At 40.9% G+C, this 20,761-nt stretch overlaps 2 protein-coding genes across 5 annotated transcripts in view; one reads left to right on the top strand and one right to left on the bottom strand.

The window, feature by feature from the left end:
* Nucleotides 1-296: 296 nt before the first annotated feature.
* Nucleotides 297-11,946, bottom strand: LOC121925194 (protein mono-ADP-ribosyltransferase PARP4-like). Its single transcript, XM_042457039.1, has 8 exons — nucleotides 11,852-11,946; nucleotides 10,570-10,702; nucleotides 4,735-4,909; nucleotides 3,111-3,219; nucleotides 1,557-1,635; nucleotides 1,024-1,131; nucleotides 428-577; nucleotides 297-380 (listed from the first exon to the last, which is right to left on the bottom strand). The coding sequence occupies exons 2-8, from the start codon at nucleotides 10,699-10,701 to the stop codon at nucleotides 297-299; spliced, it is 837 nt and encodes a 278-aa protein (XP_042312973.1). The 5' UTR covers nucleotide 10,702; nucleotides 11,852-11,946.
* Nucleotides 11,947-13,310: 1,364 nt separating this feature from the next.
* Nucleotides 13,311-20,761, top strand: part of CENPJ (centromere protein J) — a 28,269-nt gene continuing 20,818 nt past the window's right edge. For 2 of the 4 annotated variants that reach the window (XM_042459982.1, XM_042459984.1), the window contains exons 1-4: nucleotides 13,311-13,422; nucleotides 16,306-16,812; nucleotides 17,648-17,771; nucleotides 19,026-19,295. In XM_042459982.1, coding sequence (XP_042315916.1) covers nucleotides 16,390-16,812; nucleotides 17,648-17,771; nucleotides 19,026-19,295 — 817 coding nt within the window. In that variant the 5' untranslated portion in view covers nucleotides 13,311-13,422; nucleotides 16,306-16,389. Of the gene's footprint in view, nucleotides 13,423-16,305; nucleotides 16,813-17,647; nucleotides 17,772-19,025; nucleotides 19,296-20,761 lie in introns of those variants that run through there. The other 2 variants (XM_042459983.1, XM_042459985.1) reach the window with 2 other exon arrangements.

Below are 20,761 nucleotides of genomic sequence, written 5' to 3'. Positions count from 1 at the left end.
CTCACAGGTGTGGAACTCCAATGCTATATAACGCGAATACGCATTGGCCAATGCGAACTGACGCTCAAAAAGCCCCCGTGTGGTAAGGTCCTGGGTGACCTGGGGCAAGTCATATCCACTCAGCCTCAGAGGAAAGCAATGGCAAACCTCCTCTGAACATATCTTTCCAAGAAAACCTCATGATAGGTTTGCCTTTAGGTCATAATAAGTCAGAAATTAAATGAAGGCACACAACCACAACTAGGTGATTCACCAGGGACCTTAACAGATTCTGGCAAACTGAAAATAATGAGTCACTAGCACAGCAACCACCATTTTAGCTTCATTGGCCATGAATTATCTGAACCACAGGAGGAAGCATCACATTTGAGGTCTTTAGACTAAGCAAAATGAGTAAAAAGAGAAAGGGGTTCAAAATTAGACTAACCTCTTGTAATTTTCCTGAAGCCAAGTATTCTGCTTCACTTGGAAAGTCTTTCCTTAACTGAAAACCCTCCTTCTTCAGATCTTCAATGCAAAGCACATAGATTCTTCTAGCTTTTTCAGATGTTTTCGCTGGCATACTTTGTGTTTGGAGCTAAGAACAAAGTATAAAAATGCAACAACAATAAAAAAGAAAGCACTTGGTTATTTAACAGGATCTATTCTGGCACCAGATCCTGTCTGATCTTGGAAACTAAGTATGGTCAGACATGGTTAGTACTCGAATGGGAGACCATCAACAAATACCAGGTGATGTAGGCTATATTTCAGCAGAAGGAACTGGCAAAACCACCTGAGTGTTCCTTGACTAAGAAAATCCTATGAAATTCAGTTGTGATAAATCAACAGGTGACTTGGATGCACATACATACACAGCTTTACTTTAGCAGAGTGAAAACTGCTGCTAAGGATGGATGATTGGAGTTGTAATTCAGCATCTGGAAGATCACAGATTGCTGAATCCTGGCACAGACAATACTGAGCTAGATAAACAAATGTAAAGCACACTAAGGTGTGATCACAACAGCCATCACAACCTACCTGCTTCCCATCCCGAACACTGTAGTGTATATATATGCGGAAGGGGTAATCACATTGTTGTTGAAAGCACTGAAGTTCAATGATGACATATTCGCCATGTGCTGTGACCTGGGGAAAAACACGGAATATAAATGCATTCCCATTGTATAGCATTGTGGCAGCAGTAGCAAAACTGATGGTCACTGCTGATATTACTGGCGGATTCCAGGGACCCAAATGTGGCTCTTCAGGCCTTAGAAATTGCCCACCACTGTGCTAAATAATGGCTAACCTACACTATTAGAACAGCTGAAACAGAACCCTCATCCCTGATGTGATATACTTTGAGTATTGTTCATACAACCACCACCCCACAGCCTGAGCTTTACCACTTAATTCTGCTAATGCCGCTGATTGTTGAAGGTTTTTCTGACGCCATGGTGATTTAATGACAAGTAAAACCAGCAGGCCTAATTATGATGTGCATAAAGTAATCCATACACAGATAAATAAGGCCTCAAAACTTTACCTGAACACAGAAGAACAGTAATTACCTTTTCAAGGATGTCATATTTTGCAATCTCAAAATCTTCAGAAAAATAAGGAATATTTTCATCATTATTTGAAAAGCATCTGTAAAAAAGGGAAAGTAATTGACTCTTCTTTTCCTACTAAACACAAACAAGCCTACTGAATGTAAAACAAAAGCTTAATGGGTTAGAGTCACAGTCTCTCTAGGCAATGAATAATCATTTAAGAGACCAAACAAAATCGGTTGTGATGCTGGAAACCACAGAAGGGTAAGGTGTTTTTTTTCTGCATGTGTAAGGGACTCAAGTTTTTATCTGGTCTGCTGATTACAAGGGCAGATTTAATTCTTTCTTCCCTGCTGAAATCCCAGTTGAAATCATATCCTCATCTGCAACTGTGACCTTTAGGGAGGAATCTCTTACTGGCTCCAGCAAGAACTGTTTTCCTAATATCCATAGTTGTGCTTGGGGTGGGTGAGGTTTTATTCACAGCATTCATAACTATCATAGGATAGAAGTATTAAATCCTTTCCCCTGTATATTATGACCTCAATGAAAGTCTCTTCTTTCATGCCTACTACTTTTTAAAAAAATAACAACATGGTTTTAGAGTCTTATGTACTTTGGTCCTTAATTTGTTTCTCAACAAACAACAGTAAGATCAAATGCTCAAACATGCAGGTTTTTCATGAAGCTCTGAATGGCATTAATGAAACTTTCACATTTTATTTTCACAACAGTCTCATGATTAAACATTGGGCTGAGAGTATGTGAAGCCATTAAGTGAGCTTCATACATAGCCAGGGAAGCCTAGCTGAAGCTGATATTTTCAACTGTCAACTACGTAAAAGAACTAAGGCCTGTTACAGACAGCCAAAATAAAGCTGCTTCGAGTCATTTTGGAGGTATGGTATTTCAATGATGCATGAATCCTAAGAGTCTGGAAGCTTCACCAAAGCTGCACTCTAGTCCTTAGGACTGGAGCATGGCTTTGGCGTGGCCTTTGGACTCTTAGGACGCATGTATCATTGAAATACCATACCTCCAAAGTTACTCGAAGCAGCTTTATTTTGGCTGTCTGTAACAGGTCTAAGAAACTAAAAAGTAACTTTTTCCATATTAACCAAATGTGTCTTATGAAAGGCAAGGAATAAAAGAACCTACCTTACACAATCAAACTGTTCATATAGCCCAAGGCTGTCTACTTAACAATACAGCCTTTTCTCATCATAAAGCTAGCAGGTTCTTTTAAAATTTAGAAGAACAATGTTGTATCACTTCTGATCACTATTTTGGAGGGGAAATGGAAGGAAAAGAAGGGATGGTGGGGAGTGGCTGGGTTGGAGAGGATTGGGAAGGTTTTTTGCACGCTTTTGTTTGTTGGGGGTCTTTTAACATTATTTTTGGACAACTTTTGCCCCCAAATTGTGTCACAAATTTTTTAAAATGATGGGGGGGGGCACACATTCCCCACAGTGCATTTAAATAGAGGTGCCAAGAGTCAAACCTGAGATGTTCTGTATTCAAGCCATGCATGGTGGAACCAAAATGAGAAGTTAGAGAATTCAGATAAGTTACCTTAGTCCATCCATGCTATCACTGTCACAGGACTCATTCTTGCCATTCTTCACAGTAGCATCCTTTCTCTCCTGATAGTTGTCTCCATGATCTAAGCTCTGCTTCACACCTACTGTCATGAGAATAGTTATTTGTTTTACTCTTGCCAGCTCTTTTATAAGTTATAAAAACTAATCAATATATTTCAAAATCTAAAAAGATATTCAGAATTTCCAAGCTGACCCAAAGACATTTTTTCAGTCTGGATGAAAGAATATAATGGTGTTGTCTCTTCAATCCATTGGCAGAAGACAACTGGACTGGTAGATGGATGCTTTACATCAATATTGGTGATTGGACAGAATTCTCCACTAAATCCAAAGTTAACCCCAATTTAGGAGCAACAGTGCAGGCTTTGTAACACCTGTCATTCTATCCTGCAAAGGAGGAAACAGCTGAGGACCTTCAGGATGATTGGCCAGTGGTTGGGTCTGTCAGTGCTGTCCATACACATTCACCAGCATTTGCCACCAAATATTACTATGTCTGACAACAAGGTCAGCCCAGCAAGAACAACAAGGTCGGCCCGGCAGAATCTGCAAGGCGATTTTGGTTAGGGAAATCTCAGGGAATTTCTATACAAGTAGAGTACGCCTTATCTGAAATGCTCCAAAATGCAAAACCTTCTTGGGTGGTTGAGATAGCTACACCTTTGCTTTCTGATGGTTCAGTGTACACAAACTCATGCACAAAATTATTAAAAATATTGTATAGAATTACTTTCAGGCTATGCATATAAGGTGCATATGAAACATAAATGAATTTTGTGTTTGGACTTGAATTCCATCTCCAAGAGATCTCATTATGCATAAGCAAATATTCCAAAATCCAAACAAATCTGAAATACAAAATACTTCTTGTCCCAAACATTTCAGATAAGAGATACTCAACCTGTACTGCCATTTTAGGAACATAAGCACAGCATAGGGAGAGGGTGAAGAGAATTGCTGTTACTAGCCTGTTAGGATAGGGCCTATTATAACCTGAAGCTTAGAAAAGTTATATTTTAAACTGCAATGCCCCCGACTCCCACAGTCCTCTAGCCAGCATGGCCAATGTAAATTGTCTTAATTATACTACTACCTTCTTCCACACATTTAGTGTACCCACTTTACTGACTGAAAGTGGGGGGTGCTCAATGAGAGATAGATTAGACATATACCTGACAAGCAGAACCCACAAATTTGTGTCTTTGGTACCTATTTTAACCATGTTCTGTCTTGCATCTTCATGATGCTCATAAAGGGGATCAGGAGATGTTGCAACATTACTAAAGCTGAGTAGGCACCACACTGATCAGAAAACTGGTTGAAAGACCATTTAGAGTCCCATGCCTATATGAGATATAGTAAAGAAGCCTACCCCACAGAACAAGTCAGAACACACATGTGTGTTCTTGTTTTACATTTTTAAACAAATAAATGTTGACTGTTTTTCCATCAATTTGAATAAAATAAATAAGTATACTGCATAACTGGGATACAATAGCCACAAGCTGGCAGAAGGGTTATAGTACCTGTTACATAGATGAAAAATATTTTATCTTTCTAAATTAGTGCCAATAATCCACAAGAACTTCACTTACCAGTATTATGCATCAGTATCTTTTGTGGCTGATAGTTATCAGTCTGTAAAAGGCTTCTTTCCTTGACTGAGTTCCATATGAAATCAGGATCGACAACAGGCAACTGATACTTCTGGATGGCCTTCAAATGGGTTGAGCTGAGTGCATCGGCATCATCAGTGACAACATGAGTGCACTAAACATAACATTAGGATCCAATTTATATAGTGCAGACTTGCTCATCATAGGCGGGATATAGACCGCCGCTTTGCGGCGGTCTCCCGCCGGCGCCATTTGCTCCGTGAGGGAGCTGCAGCAGCCAAACCGCGCGGCTCCCGCACGGAGCAAAAAAGAAGCTCCATTTTGGAGCTTCTTTTTGCGGCGCCTTTATGATGTCGCGAGGCGCCGCTGGCGCATTCGCGACATCATAGGCGTCGCGACACGTCTGGACGCTATGCGTCCAGTACGTAAACATGGCGGCCCCCATGTGGAAGGGGCGCCGCCATGTTGTACGTATTCTATACGTACTAGAGTTAGGGGGGTGCGGAAGCACCGCCCCTTCCTAACCCTAGTACGTATAGAATACGTACTATATGGCGGTCTATATCCCGCCACAATCAACATATTGTGTAGTTGCGCAGAAACAATGCCCCCCCCTTTATGAACCAGCGCCCCCCCCCCAAAAAACAATAGGCATTGTTTTGTTTTCTACCAAAATAATATTTACAAGCTGTAAAAATTCACAGGAGAAAATAGAAACCAATTTGGCTCAGAGAAAGTGGTTATCTTTAGCCCAGTTTCTCAGCCCTGCCTTTTATACTTGTGGCAAATACCCTTACCTTTTGGAAAGATAATTCTTGTGAGTGCATGGGTATATGTGTGAGACACTGCTCTTGAAGGATATACAGTATCTCACAGAATGTGTGTACTCTCAAGCCATTCCTCTGCCCCACCGTCTCTGGTGCTGGTCCTCCTGGTTCCTTTGAGCCAAGTGCCAACCAAAGTACCAGCCACAGCCAGATGAATGCTCATTCTGGCATCTCTACTGCTAGGACATTCCCTATCATACATGTAAAACTTCTGGACTTAGTTTTGAGATCCAAGCTTGTATTGTTGTGACTATGTCAACTCAGGTCCTCTTTGACCGGCCAGAACAAGACTAGCAACTGTCACCCAGAGGATATTTTCATCAGCTATCCCTAGACTGTGGAATGACCTGCCGGAAGAGGTTTGACAGCTAAATATGCTATCTGAAATTAAAACAAATTTTAAAACCTATCTCTTCCAGCAGGCTTACTCAGTCGATTTTAAACTATTACAGTTGGCCCGCCACATTTGTGGCTTTGAGCTTTGCGACTTTGGTTATTCACAGATTTTAGTAAGATATTCTCTCTAGGAAGTCTAGGTCCTCCAGTGCAAATCCATCAGAAGTTGATCATAGAGTCATGGTAGCACTAAAGAAAACACTTCTCTAGGTATTTGTAGGTCCACCAGCATGATTCTATGGTGAACTTCTGCTGAATGTTAATCATAGAGTTGCACTGGAGGACCTAGATATTCCTAGAGAGGTGTACTTGCAGGTAAAATAAATTAGTGCTTTTTTATTTGCAGTTTCCCTATTTTCATGGGGATCCTACATCCCTAATCCCAGTGAATGTGGAGGGCTAACTGTAATTTTAAATTGGGGTATTTTAATGTTACGCTGGATGATTTTATTATCTCCTATATTTATGTTATTACCTTAATGTATTTAAGTAGTTTCATGTGTTTTAATCCATGTTGTATCCCGCCTCAAACCTTGGGGTGAGGCAGGTTAAGAAATAATAATAATAATAATAACAATAATATCTATCCCGCCTTCCAGTCACCCTGTTAGCCCGAAAGAACCAAGGATCGTCCCAAACATACCACAGACCCTCACTCTGCTCCTGTGTAATGCTAGGTCGGTGAAAAACAAATCCCATATCATATACGACCTACTAGATGGGAATAACGCCAACCTAGCTTGCATCACAGAGACCTGGCTGGGGGAGGATAGTTGTATGACCTGGGCTAAAGCTCTCCCAGCTGGGTATGTAGTGAAGGAGCAGGTTAGGGAAAGTGGGCGAGGGGGAGGCATGGCAGTGATCCACAAAAGCCATATCACCTTAACCAGGAACCCGGTTCCGAAACTGAGACACATCGAGTGTATTTACCTGACCCTAAAGGCCAAGGACAGTCTGGGGATCCTGTTGGTCTACCGTCCACCCCGTAGCCTAACAGACTCCCTGGCCGAGCTAACACAGCTGGTCTCGGAGCTGGTGTTGGAGTCCCCCAGGCTTCTAGTCCTGGGGGAACTCAACATCCCCTTTGAGGCCGGCTCATCAGATCTAACAGGTGCGGCTTGGCAGTTCATGGATTCCATGACAGCCATGGACCTGTCCCAATTGGTCCAGGGCCCAACACATTATGCTGGTAATACACTCGATGTGGTCTTTAGTACAGACCGAGATCATCCGTGGGTAGAAGTAAATGATATTTCCTCCCTGTCATGGACGGATCATTTCCTGGTCAGGATTGGACTGAACGCCACAACTCAAAAACCCCTCGGGGGTGGAGGGCCTATTAAAATGGTCCGCCCTCGAAGGTTGATGGAACCCAAAAAGTTCCAAGATGCCCTAGAGGGGATTATGTTTGGGAACGATAGCGATCCTGTCGAGACCCTGGTTAATAATTGGAATGAGAACCTTACCGGGGTAATAGACAGCATCGCTCCTGAGCGTCCTTACCAGCCCGCTCCAAACAAAAAATCGTGGTATACACTAGAGTTACCCCAGATGAAGCGGGTTGCGCAATGACTAGAGTGCTACTGGCGGAAACATCAGCACTTATCTGACAAGACACTCCATGAGAGCATGTTACGTTCCTACGGAGTGGCAATCGATGCAGCATGGAATTTGTTCTGTGCTGCTCGGATTGCATCGGCAGAGTCTCGTCCAGCAGAGCTGTTCAGGGTGGTCAGGGGATTAACACAACTACCAGCCACTCTGAATCCTTTACTTGAACCAACCATAGCCTGCTGTGATGCATTTAATGACTATTTTGCCAATAAAATCTCTCAGATAAGGGCGGATCTTGACGCTGGTTTTTTTGACAGAACCTATAGTAGAGGTATCCAGTGACTCTGGAAACAAGGTTATTCTGGATCGTTTTGAGTTTGTAAATACCGAGGACGTGGACAAGCTCCTTGGTAGCGTGAAAAGGACGATGTGTCCTCTCAATCCTTGCCCTTCTTGGCTGACTGTTCAGGGAGGAGATGCTATAAAAACTTCATTACATCGTATAGTTAATGCATCTCTTCAGGAGGGGATATTTCCATCGGCCTTAAAACAGGCAATAGTGAAACCACTTTTAAAGAAACCCTCCCTTGATCCCCTGCAGATGTGTAATTATAGACCGGTCTCTTTATTACCATTCTTGGGCAAGGTGATCGAGAGGACAGTTGCCTTTCAACTCCAAGCCGTCTTGGATGAAACTGATTATCTAGACCCATTTCAAACTGGCTTCAGAGCGGGATACGGAGTTGAGACTGCCATGGTTGCCTTAGTCGATGATCTTCGTCTGGGCATCGACAGGGGAAGTGTGACCCTGCTGGTGCTTTTGGAAGTCTCAGCGGCTTTCAATACCATCAACCATGGTATCTTTCTGGAATGCCTGAGAGAGTTAGGCATTGGGGGCACTGTGCTTCAGTGGTTCCGGTCCTACCTCTCGGGAAGATTCCAGATGGTGAGGCTGGGGGACAGTTGTTCTCGTAAAAGAGAGATGACATCGGGCGTCGCTCAAGGCACCATTCTGTCCCCCATGCTATTTAATATTTACATGAAGCTGCTGGGACAGATAATCCGGAGACATGGAGCGCGGTGTTATCAGTACGCTGATGACACCCAGATCTACCTCTCCATGTCTCCGACTGATACAGTGACTAAGGATGGCATCTCACCTTTGGATGCTTGCCTGGAGTCAGTAATGGGCTGGATGAGGGAAAACAAACTCAAGCTGAATCCAGAGAAAACAGAGGTACTTATGATAGGTACCCCAAGTCCAGGCAGGGAAATTTGCCATCCAGTCCTGGACAGGGTCACACTTCCCCTAAAGGACAAAGTTCGCAGTTTGGGAGTACTCCTGGATTCATCTCTGCAGTTATCATCTCAAGTGGATGCGATGGCCAGGAGTGCTTGGTACCAGCTTCGGCTGATATGACAACTGCATCCCTGTCTGGACTGAAAGGACCTTGAAACTATAGTACATGCACTGGTAACCTCTCGCTTGGATTTCTGTAATGCGCTCTACATGGGGCTACCTTTGTACCAGGTTCGGAAGCTTCAGCTAGTCCAAAACGCTGCAGCCAGATTGGTCACTGGAACTTCCAGGTCAGACCATATAACACCGGTATTAAGATCTCTTCACTGGCTACCTATTAGCTTCCGGGCTCAATACAAAGTGTTGGTTATTACCTATAAAGCCCTATATGGCTTGGGCCCGAGTTACTTGAGGGAACGCCTCTCCCCATATAGTCCACCCTGCACTCTCAGAACATCAGGGAAAAATTTACTAGTACATCCGAAGGTGAGATTGGCAGCAACTCACCAGAGAGCATTTACATCGGCTGCACCAATGTACTGGAATAAACTTCCAGAAGAGCTTCGGATGAATCCTACATTGGATGCCTTCAAAAAGGCTTTAAAGACCCACCTCTTCCGGATAGCATATCCTCCGGACTCTTTATAGAGAATGTGTCCTCTGATAGAAAGGCTAACTGCGATTGATAGATTCCATGTTTGTATTTGTTTTGTACGCTGCCTTGGTTTTTATTGGTATTTAATTGTATAGATACATTATGATGCGTGATTTTATGATGTGTGTTTTTTAAAGATTCTGTGAACCGCTTTGATCGTTCCGGAAGAGTGGATACAAATAAAGTATATTATTATTATTATTATTATTATTATTATTATTATTATTACAAAAACAACTTTCCTGTGAGAAAAATAAGAATTTATCATTGGTAGAGAGTCTCGCCTCCCTCTTCCCTTTGTTTTTGGTGGATATCCCTACTAGAACTTGGACATAATGAATAAAAATATAAATTAATGTCACTAATTCATTAACATTTTGAATAATTATTAGAATACTCATTTAAATGGGAAAATATCAACAACATCAAATCTGAGAAACTACTACAATTTTATATTAATAATTTGTTCATTTGGGGAATAACAGGGAGTATTTTAGTAGATCAATCCCCCCCCCCCCCCAAAAAAAATCACAAATGTGCAGTTACTGTAACAAATTATTAATAAAAAATTCACTTAATATTTTAAGGATTTCAGGCTTTAATTTGTATGCTTTCTTTTAAAATAATGCTTTAATATTAACGTATTTAGTACCATCATTAACAGCTTCAACCTCTGTTCCCTATTTATTACTTTCAACCATGAGGAGATGGAAAATTATTTTCTCATTTCTTCTACTATTTCAGTTTCATTCTTTCTCATATGCAAAGGGCTCTTGCAGCACCTTTCAGACTAACTGAAAGACAGATGTGGGTAGCATGAGCTTTCATACACTTGAGCCTACTTCCCCATGCATCTGAGGAAGTCAGTTCTGTCTACCAAAGCTCATGATACCAACTTCTATCTTTCACTTAGTCTCAAAGGTGCTGCATGATCTTTTTGCGTACTGATTTTCCAGACTAACATGACTATGTGTTGGAATTCCTTCTCATAGTTCACCCCTTTCTTGGCTTTGATGCCTTTTTTGCAGCAATATACACACCATGCTCCTTATTTATGCCACAGAAATTCACATTAAACTTACCTCCTGGTTTAACACAAATTTGACTTGCCCATCGTTTTCTCGAATGCAGTTCTTCAGTCTGTTCTTTCCCTGAATGGTGAGTTTTTTCACTCTCAGGAAGAAGGCACAGTTTGCAAAAATTGCAACTGTCATCCTGCAAAGCAATTCAGATTTAGATTGGTTCTTTACATATATAAGGGATGTTAGTGTTGTTTTTACGTTGTCATTATATTCTGCCTTTTAATTAATTTTAAATGATTTTAAAATACTGCATTTAGGTTGCTTTTAAAATAACTACTAATTTGCACATTAATAATGATTAATTTACAATTTAATTAATGTAAACCCCCCAGAGCTCCCTAGCTGGAAAAAAGCTGGGACATCAATTCATCATCATCTTCAATTCCCTGGCATGTGAATTAGGCAATGGTGTTCTTGCTTCTCCATAAAGTCTGTAGATACTTGTTCTTCTGGGATACTTCCTTTGTCTGAAGCAGACACACCTTTCGTAAACAGGTTTTGCTTTTCAATGTCACTAAACGCTGTTAAGCTGCAAAGAGGATCTGTTTCATTTTAAGTTGATGCAAGTTTATTGTTGTTGCGTGCCTTTGAGTCGCTTCCGGCTGCTTTGGCAACCGTTTAAGGCCTTTCACAGGGTTTTCTTGGCAAGGTTCTCCAAAGGGGAATGAATGCCATTGCCATCTTCTGAGGCTGAGAAAGTGTGACTTGCCCAAGGTGAGCTTCCGTGGCCAAGGAGGGATTCGAACCCTGCTACCCGGAGTTGTAGTCCAGCACTCAAACCACTACACCATTGAATCACAGAGTTGGAAGAGACTGCAAGGGCCATTGAGTCCAACCCCTGCCATGCAGGAAATCCATGGTTTTGTGTAAGTCACACTCTCTCAGCCTCAGAGGATGGCAATGGCAAACCCTCTCTGAAGAAACCTGCCAAGAAAACCCCATGATAGGCAATGATTTTGCCTTAGGGCTGCCATTAAGTTGGAAAGGGCCTGAAGGCACACAAATGACAACAGACAGACTAAAAAACCCCTCCTGCTCCATAAAACCACCCTGATAGATACACTTGTGTAGATTTCATATGATTTTATATTGTTTTGAATTTTATTGCAGTTTGAAAGGTTTTTTTAAATGTTATTATTATCTGTGAGCCGCCTTGGGCTCCCTCCAGGGAGAAAGGCGGGTTATAAGTGGAACAAGTAAACAAATAAAGTGAAAAGCTGGCAATCTGACAGGCTGCATTAAAACCTTAGAGACACAGATCTCTCCCTATAAAGCTGCTTACCTGACGGCAGTCTTACTGCAGCTCTTCTTGTTGGAGGCACTTCCTGATTCTTGGACTGAAGGCGAGGCTGCTGGAGGCTGCTCTGCTTTGCTTTGCTTTGCTTTGCTCCAGTCGAAGTCTCTCAGTGCTTCCAGTAAACTACGCAAGACCTCCCCCCCGATCGATTACGGCTCTAAACCCGCCCAGCCGCGAAACAAAGAGACGACGACGACTGCTGGGAGAAATGATGCGGGCGCCCCGTGACGCACAACAGGAAATAAGTTCCTTTGCTGCTGAGCTGCTGTTTATTTATATACATATGTATATGTATATGTATATATATATGTGTGTGTGTAATATTAATATGAAATATTAATTCAGTTTCATAATCTTGTGGAGGATATAATAATAATATATAAAATAATAACGTAGGTAGAAATAGAAATAAAAATATAAATTATAAATTATATATATATATATATATATATACACACACACATACATACTGTGTGTGTGTATACACACACACACACAGTATACATGTGTGTGTATATACAGCATACACTATTATATATTATATATATTTTATATATACAGTTCGCCTTTCATATCCACATATTTTTTTATCTACTGATTCAAGCATCCACAGCTTGAAAATATTCCACATATATATGTGTGTGTGTATATATATATATATATATATTCCAATAAGCAGAACTTGATTTTGCCATTTATATAAGACACCAATTGACTATGCCATTGCATTGATGGGACTTGAGTATCCGCGGATTTTGGTATCCAAGGGGGATCCTGGAACCAAACCCCAGGCGATGATACCAAGGGCCCACTGTAAGACATACACATATAGAATAGCATTTATTATTATTATTTTAATTTTATAATTAAATTATTATTATTATTATTATTTTGCTATTATAATAATGTAATATTATTAATCATATTATATATAATATTATATTTTATTATTTTAGTATACTATTATATTGTTATATACTGTATTATTAATATTAATATAATATAATATTATAATATATTATATTAATTATAATATAATAAATGTAATAACAATAGAATAATAAAATAATACTAATATACTAAAATTGTGTATATATATATATATATATACACATTTATATATGTAATATATTATTTCATTATTATATAATATATTATAATATACATACACATATAATATAGTATTATTATTATTATTATTATGAACGTGTGTCTCTTCTTCTGGGACGTTTAAGCAACAGTTATTCTCTCAGGCCCTCAGCAGCCCCGCCCCCTACTGACCGCGCCCTTTAACTGTCATCCATTTTGAGGCCGGCGGCCCAACGACGCCTAGGCCACGCCCTCCTCTGGTCCTGCACAGCCGCCTGGGAACTGTAGTCTCTAGATGCCCACTAGCCCTATCTATAGAGGAGAGCCATCTCCGCCCAAGGAACTACCGCTCCCAGAACGCCCCGCGGCTGGCATTGTTCAGCCTGTGGCGCTGAGAGCTGGCAGGATGGCGGCAGGTTTGTAAAGGTAAAGGATGCTCCTGGTTCCTCTGCGGAGGGAGGCTGGAGGTGAGTCCTGAGAGCGGGATTCGGGGGTCTTTTCTGTGTCCCTTTGGGGAGAATTAGGGCTTTAGGGTGAAGGGAGTGGAAGTGGAGCCATAGTAAAGGAGGCACTCCAGCAGCTCCTCCATTCTTCTTTACCCAGGACCTGATTGGAACCCACTTGAACTGCCAGGGCTCCCTGCTGTGGAATTCTGGGAAGTGTAGTTTGTTGTGGCACCAGAGCTCTCTCTGGCAGGGAAGGCTAACTGTCTCCCAAAACCACAGTACCCAGAATTCCCTGGAGTGTTCAACAGAAACAATCCAGTCTGACACCACTTTTAGCTGAGCCATGGCAAAGTTCACTTCCCAGAATTCCATAGCAGGGAGCCAAGGCAATTAAAGTGGGGTCAAACGAGACGCAGCTTTCATTCATTCATTTCATTTCTCCCAGAAATAAAACCTATATTTTTAAACTGACTATAAAGGAGAATCAGGGTTTTAAAACCTTACAATAAAAGTTTTAATGCCTTTTCCACCCTTAGACTCGGTTTAAGCAGTCTAAACTAGCAGTTTAATTATATTTGATTTGATTTAATCAGCATTTAATGTAATGAGCATTTCCTCATAGGTGTCTGTGTTCCCAGAATTGAGGCTGTCTCAGACTGGATTATTTCTGCAGTGCAAATGCAGCCTTGGGCTACTTCCTCAGATGCATGGAGTGAAGTGTTGCTCAGGAAGTGTTGCTCGGGTCCAGGTAGTGGAATTTGTCCACCTGTCCTAAATGGGGTCAAGCTCCCCCTGAAGGACTCAGTTCGCAGTCTGGGGATGCTTCTGGACTCGTCGCTCCAATTGACATCTCAACCGGATGCGACAGTCAGAAGCTCTTGTTATCAGCTTTGGCTGATACGCCAGCTGTGACCCTACCTGGATCGAAGGGACCTTGAAACTGTAGTACACGCTCTGGTAACCTCTCGATTGGATTTCTGTAATGCGCTCTACATGGGGCAACCCTTGTACCAAACCCGGAAGCTGCAGATAGTGCAAAACATGGCAGCGAGATTGGTCGCTGGTGGTTACAGGTCAGACCATATAACACCTATTTTGAAAGATCTCCATTGGCTGCCTATTTGCTTCCGGGTACAATACAAGGTGTTGGTTATTACCTATAAAGCCCTAAAAGGCATGGGCCCAGGGTACTTGGAGGATCGCCTCTCCCCATATAATTCGCCCCGCACACTCAGGTCTGCAGGGAAAAACTTGCTGGAGGTCCCAACTACGCGTTATGTGAGGACCTCGCAATGGGCCTTTTCAATCTCGGCCCCGAGAATATGGAATAATCTCCCTGATGAGCTCCGCTCCACCACATCTTTGGACTTATTTAAGAAGAATCTCAAGACCTTCTTCTTTTCCCAAGCTTTCCCCCCATGAGATGTGACTTTGGTTTTCCCCCTCTATTTGGTAACGACTCTGGCTATGTTTTTCTGGATTCCCCTACTCAGCTACTCGAGTATTAGTTTTATATGCTGTTTTATATCTTGTTTTATCTGTTTTATTGATTATTGTAATTTTATCTGGATTTGTACGCCGCTTTGATCTGAATTGGAAAAGCGGGATAGAAATAAACTTTTATTATTTATTATTATTATAAGGACCTTTACAATAAGTCTGTATGAACAGCCATATGACTTGTTAGTGAACAGCCATAGTTAAAACTGAACTTACCACCTCATTGCCATATCCACAAGTTCACACCCACAACATTTGCATTGCTATGGCTATTCAAACAGTCCAATAATAAAGGTCCTTCCTGGGCACCATTTCACTCCATCCATCTGAGGAAGTAGACAGGGGTCCAAAACACACTGCAGAAATAATCCAGTTTGAGACCGCTTTTAACTGCCTTGGCTCAAGGCTAAGGAATCCTGGGAACTGTAGTTTGTGAGACATTTAAGCCTGCTCTGTCTCTGAGCTCTGGTGCCACAATAAACTACAATTCCCAGGATTTAACCCTCAGTTAAAGCACTCTCAGACTGGATTATTTCTGCAGTGTTTTTTGGACCAGTCTCAGGTGCTACAGGATGCTATTTAGTCTAAGGCTACTTGGACTCCTTTTTTGAAAGCTGTGGATTGCTATTATGGTTTGATAGCTTTGATCTGAATGTAACAGGTAAGAATCTCATTAATATAGACCCTTCCATCATGTGAACTGTTATGACAAATTTTGTGACTCTGCCCTTTAGTGGAGTTAGTGCAGTATATAGCTCTGTGTCCCTTAGACGAAGTAGGATCATATCATTCAGGGATGGAGAAGCTGAGGCTCTGGAGCTGAATGTAGCCCTATATAGTCATATCCTCTTTGTCATGACACAGTTGGTTCCCACCTTTTGTATGGATCTAAACTTCTAAAGGGTAAGTGTGACTATAGAGAGAGTATCAAAAGCTGATGCAGCTCTAATATGTCTGATTCCTTGAAGATAATCAATGCTAGTTAACCAGGAAGGCTAGCAACCCTTAATCACCGCTAACTTCAATATTAATTTGTCCTTTCAACATGGGGGAATAAAATGATTCCCCATGTGATATAATTTTATATAACCATACCCAAAGGATCAAAGAACAAGCGTGGTATAGTTTGACTGCTAGACTGCAACTCTGGAAAACCAGGGTTGGAATCCCCTCTCAGCCATAGAAATTCAAAGTCAGTCTCTCAGCCTGAGAGGAAAGCAAGAGCAAACCCTTTCTGAACAAATTTTGCCAAGAAAACCCGGTGATAGATTCCCCTTTGGTCTCCATAAGACAAAGATGACTTGAAGATACACAATAACAAAAATAAAGGAATCTATAATATCTTTGTTATACAAAAACGATGCATTTTGTGTATTAACTTGATCATTTTATTTAACTGCACAGGTCCTGAAAGTCAGGTATCAAGTCTCTGGAGCTTTGCACGCTCTACAAACTACTGAAGATTAGACTGTGGTCATCATTTTCCAGATGGCCACCTCTGCAGATCTCAATTGGGAAGAGAACTTAGTAGCACACTGGATGTCTGATGCTTCTCGTGCTGGCGTCATACTAAATCCTATGTTCCCTAATTTGAAAATCACTAGAGCAAACAGTTTTGAAAATGCCTCACTGGATCTTGCAACTAATTCACCCCACAACTCAAGTAGCACTTCTCTAAGTGAAGACTCTCTGCACAAAGGACAAGCCTTCAGACTTAGCAGTCCCTGTGAGGATATGTTGGACACATCCAACATTTTATTCCCAAATTCTTTAGCTAAGAAGGACATAATGCCTGTGGTTCAAGATAGTCCAGACCCACCAACAGCCTTGCAAACAGGCCTTGAATGTGGTAAATTAGATACTCTGGATGAGAAATGTTGCACGGATCTACTTCTGCATAAACTTGAGCAGGTAAGGGGGAAAAAACTTGTCTATAGTCCAAAACACACTGCAAAGATAATCCAGTTTGAGACTGCTTTAATTGTCCTGGCTCAATGCTAGGGAACTCTGGGAATTGTAGTTTATTGTGGAATCAAAGCTCTGTGACAGAGGAAGCTAAATGTCTCACAAAACTACAATTCCCAGAATGCCCTAGCATTGAGTCAGGGCAGTTAATGCGGTCTCAAACTGGATTATTTCTGCAGTGTGTTTTGGATCAGTGGTTACTAAGTGCACATGCTGCAGGGGTTAGTGTATTGGATTGGAGTTTGAGAAATACAGGTTCTACTGTCCTCCGATGTAATTTGGAGAAAAATAAAAAAAAGGGGGGGGGGGGAATTAGGTATTTTTGAAAAATAACACTATCTGTATGGATGATATCCAAAGTATTTATCTGCTATTTACATATCACAAAACAAAATCAAATAGCATAAAAATTACAACATCCATAAAAGAAACATTGAATACATAAAATAAGGACTGAGGTCCTGTGATCTATACGAAATGATAATCAAGAGCTGTAATTATAAAAGTCATTGAAGAACCAAGCCTGTATCCAGAGACTTGACTGTTCTGTGGTTATATTCCAATACAGTTTTCAGGCAGAATGTCCTGTGATTCCACTCCAGTATAGTCACCAGCCAAACACGTTTCAACATAAAGTCTTCATCAGTGGCTGATTTGAGTTTCCAGAAATTTGAATGTGGCCTTGCAATGTATTCTAATTCTACTGTAACGTTTTTCTTATTGTGCTATGCTGATTAAATGCAATTTTAAAGAATATCCTTGGCTTCTTATGCACATAAAGCTCAAAGGACTGCAACAGCACAAGCAAGAGCAACTGAGAAGGCAACAAATGGATCAAATTCAAAGACTAATGGAGGACCAACAGAAACTACTTTCCATGGTCTCCGAGCAGCAAACGCAGACTGGTGAGATGCACCTTTTCAAATATTCATTGTGTTTAAGATCAGCAGAGTCCTACATTCCACAAATTTGCTCAATGAAATAATTATTTTGACAGGAAATTGTGTGTCAGTCTTAATATCAGTGTCAGGGGCTACTTTCTGTATTACATTTTCCTAACATGGCACTTCTTTTGCCAACCTCTCTAAAATTTTGAAAATTAGCAGTTATAGGACTGATATGCTTGCACATAACCAGACTTTAGAACAGAGATGGCAACTTCCTAAAGTCTAGGAGTTAATTGCTTTACCCTTCAGTGAGGAGAGAAGTGGAACTAAAATTTCAAGTTTTGAAGGATATTTTTTAAAAAATGTTGCATAGTATGGAGGGCTCCTGAAATATATGTATAATTGAAGAACTATCTATTCCAGTACAAAGGGGTTGAAGGCCACAGAAACAGCCTGACGGCTGCATGTCACTGTTGGACAATACTATATTCACCAGTATCATAGAGAAAGTCCACATTACCTCTGTTAAGGCTTATGGTTCTCTTGCAAAGCATAACAAATTCTACCAACTGGCACTTTCAGGTTGCATTTTAGGCATTGCCATTAATGTTATGAGAGTACTGGGAAATGGTTAGTTTTTTTAAAAAGAAGATTACACTTGTTGTGAGACCCTCCATGCAAAATTCAGCTCACTAGCCACAGATTATTTATTGCCTGCTGTGAACTTGATGCACACTCATTCTCATTTTTAAAAAACGTATGCCTCCTTGAGTCCCAATTTTTGGTGGAAAGCAGGCAGGCAGGCAGGCAGCAAAGACAAGAGGACCATTTTATGTGGCTGTTCGGATTTATTTAGCTCTATGAGTTTGGACTCAGATCCTCAGAATCCCCTAGCCAACATGTTAAGTGGGAGTTGTAATCTAAAAATAATCTTTGTAAGCTCCATCAGTCAGTCACAACCTGTGTAGACTTGTTCTAAAAAGGGATGTGATATGACAATACTGAACTTGACTACTAAGAAATGACTTTCTTACTCTGAAGAGCTTTTTGGTCAAATTTAAAGTAAACAAATTGTGACAAGATTTGCAATGAACATGCCAGACTCTCATCCACAGTTTTGCTTTGCCATTCATTTTTTTCCTTTATTATAGTTTTAATAATAGTATAAAAAGCAGAGTGCATAGTGGTAGCGAAAACCATATGCTTTCTGCTGTTTTCTCTACCGATAGGATACTGATACCTTCTGTCATGGTTCTGTGTTTTAACTCTAAGGTTTTGCTGTAACAGAAGATGGTATGAATCAAAGATACATTCAGCCACCTCGTTTGTCCCCCATGCCATATCTTTCACCGCGTTGCCATGATGACAGTGCTCATTTAGACAGTGCTGCTTATATTTCTTCTCCTGTTGAACAAAGGGATTCTCTTGAGAAGTTCAAAAATGGCCAAGTATTGAAAGGAAGCCTGTCTGAAAAGGAGTCCTTAGACATGCCTTTCAAAGTACAGGATGATTTGGAGATTGAAGACCAAAATGCTATTACAGGTAAAACGTACATCTAAATTAACTAAGAATATCTTTGCTATAAATACTGACTTATCTTAGAGGGATGTTGTAAGGATGCAGGGTCCAGGAAAAAAAAGTTAGGGTCCCCCCCCCCCCACTATTCTGGTGTGAGGTCAGCCTTTTTTTCTGATTATGAGGAAGTTCAGGAGACCTGTTACTGAAGCTCTGAAGGGCAGCTAAGTGCTACCACAGGTCAGAGCTTGGAACTATCACTCTTTTTGATTACAACTTTCAGAATGGTCCACTGGCAACTATTGCATGCGGGATGAAGAGGAGGGTGGATTGAAACTAACAGAATCAATGCCTTGTTTAAGACCATTTAGTAGGTTTACGACCAAGTTCTGATCCTCAGCCTGCATCTGCACTGCAGATATAATGCAGCTAGACACCGCTTTAACTGCCACCCTCAATGCTTCAGAATTCTGGGATTTGTAATTCTGGGATTTGTAGTTTAGCCTTCTCTGTGAGAGAGATTTGATGCCACAACAAACAACAGATCCCAGAATTTCGTAAGATGGAGTCATAATGGCTAAAGCTTTATCAAGCTGCATTGTTTCTTCATGCAGATGCTGTCTATGTCTTCCTAGTTTTGTAGTTTCAGTTACTGAGCTACATCACATTTTTGCAAGTGTATTGATATTTAAAATACAGTTGCATAAATTTAGCATTCTGTATTTTAGTGGGTCTCCTGTCTGAAGTGTGGGCAAATATTAGGAGCAAAACAGATGGGCGGCAAGGATCAGGCCATAATCTGCTCTGAAAGCAGTTTACTGGCAGGAGCAATTCTTCACTGCTCATTTTCCCAATGGTTTCAGGCTGCCTTTGGCAACCTCGGAGCGGCTTCCGGACACTTCATTGGTGTCTGGCATCTGAATACCATGCCCCAAAGCATCTGGAAGTAGCTCCTTTTGGTTCATTTGTTTTGGGCCTTAGTTTCCACTGAAATATAACTTCAATAATTATGAATTTGCAAAGAAAAGCAAGATAGGTAATTCATTCATCTGGAAAATGTTGGTTTGAAGAAAGAGACTGGATAATTACAATATAGTCAAAAGTATTAACTAATATCACCTTGGCTGCATCCACACTACAGAAATAATCCAGTTTGATACCACTTGAACTGCTGTGGCTCAATACTATTGAATTGTGGGAATTGTAGTTGGTTGTTGCACTGGAGCGGCAGATTATTTCTGCAGTGCGGATGCAGCCCTTGTAATTTTAAAACATGATGCCTTAAAGTTGTTTATTTTCTTCCCTCTGTTATGTGCTGGACCTACATTTTTTGTCAATTTCTGGCCCTGAAGTCAGTTATTAATAGTAAAATATGTTAAAGTTAAAGTAAATATACGCTGTCACTGTATTGTGACTGTACAGGGTTAAAAGTGTCAGATGTAATTAAAGTAATTGTGTTCTGCTGCTGTCTGGGCATAATGCTCCAGTTAACT

The sequence above is a fragment of the Sceloporus undulatus genome, chromosome 3, assembly GCF_019175285.1.
Source record: "Sceloporus undulatus isolate JIND9_A2432 ecotype Alabama chromosome 3, SceUnd_v1.1, whole genome shotgun sequence".
Lineage (NCBI taxonomy): Eukaryota > Metazoa > Chordata > Lepidosauria > Squamata > Phrynosomatidae > Sceloporus > Sceloporus undulatus.
The sequence above is the reverse complement of the archived record's forward strand: the minus strand, read 5'-3'. Positions and strand labels throughout refer to the sequence as shown.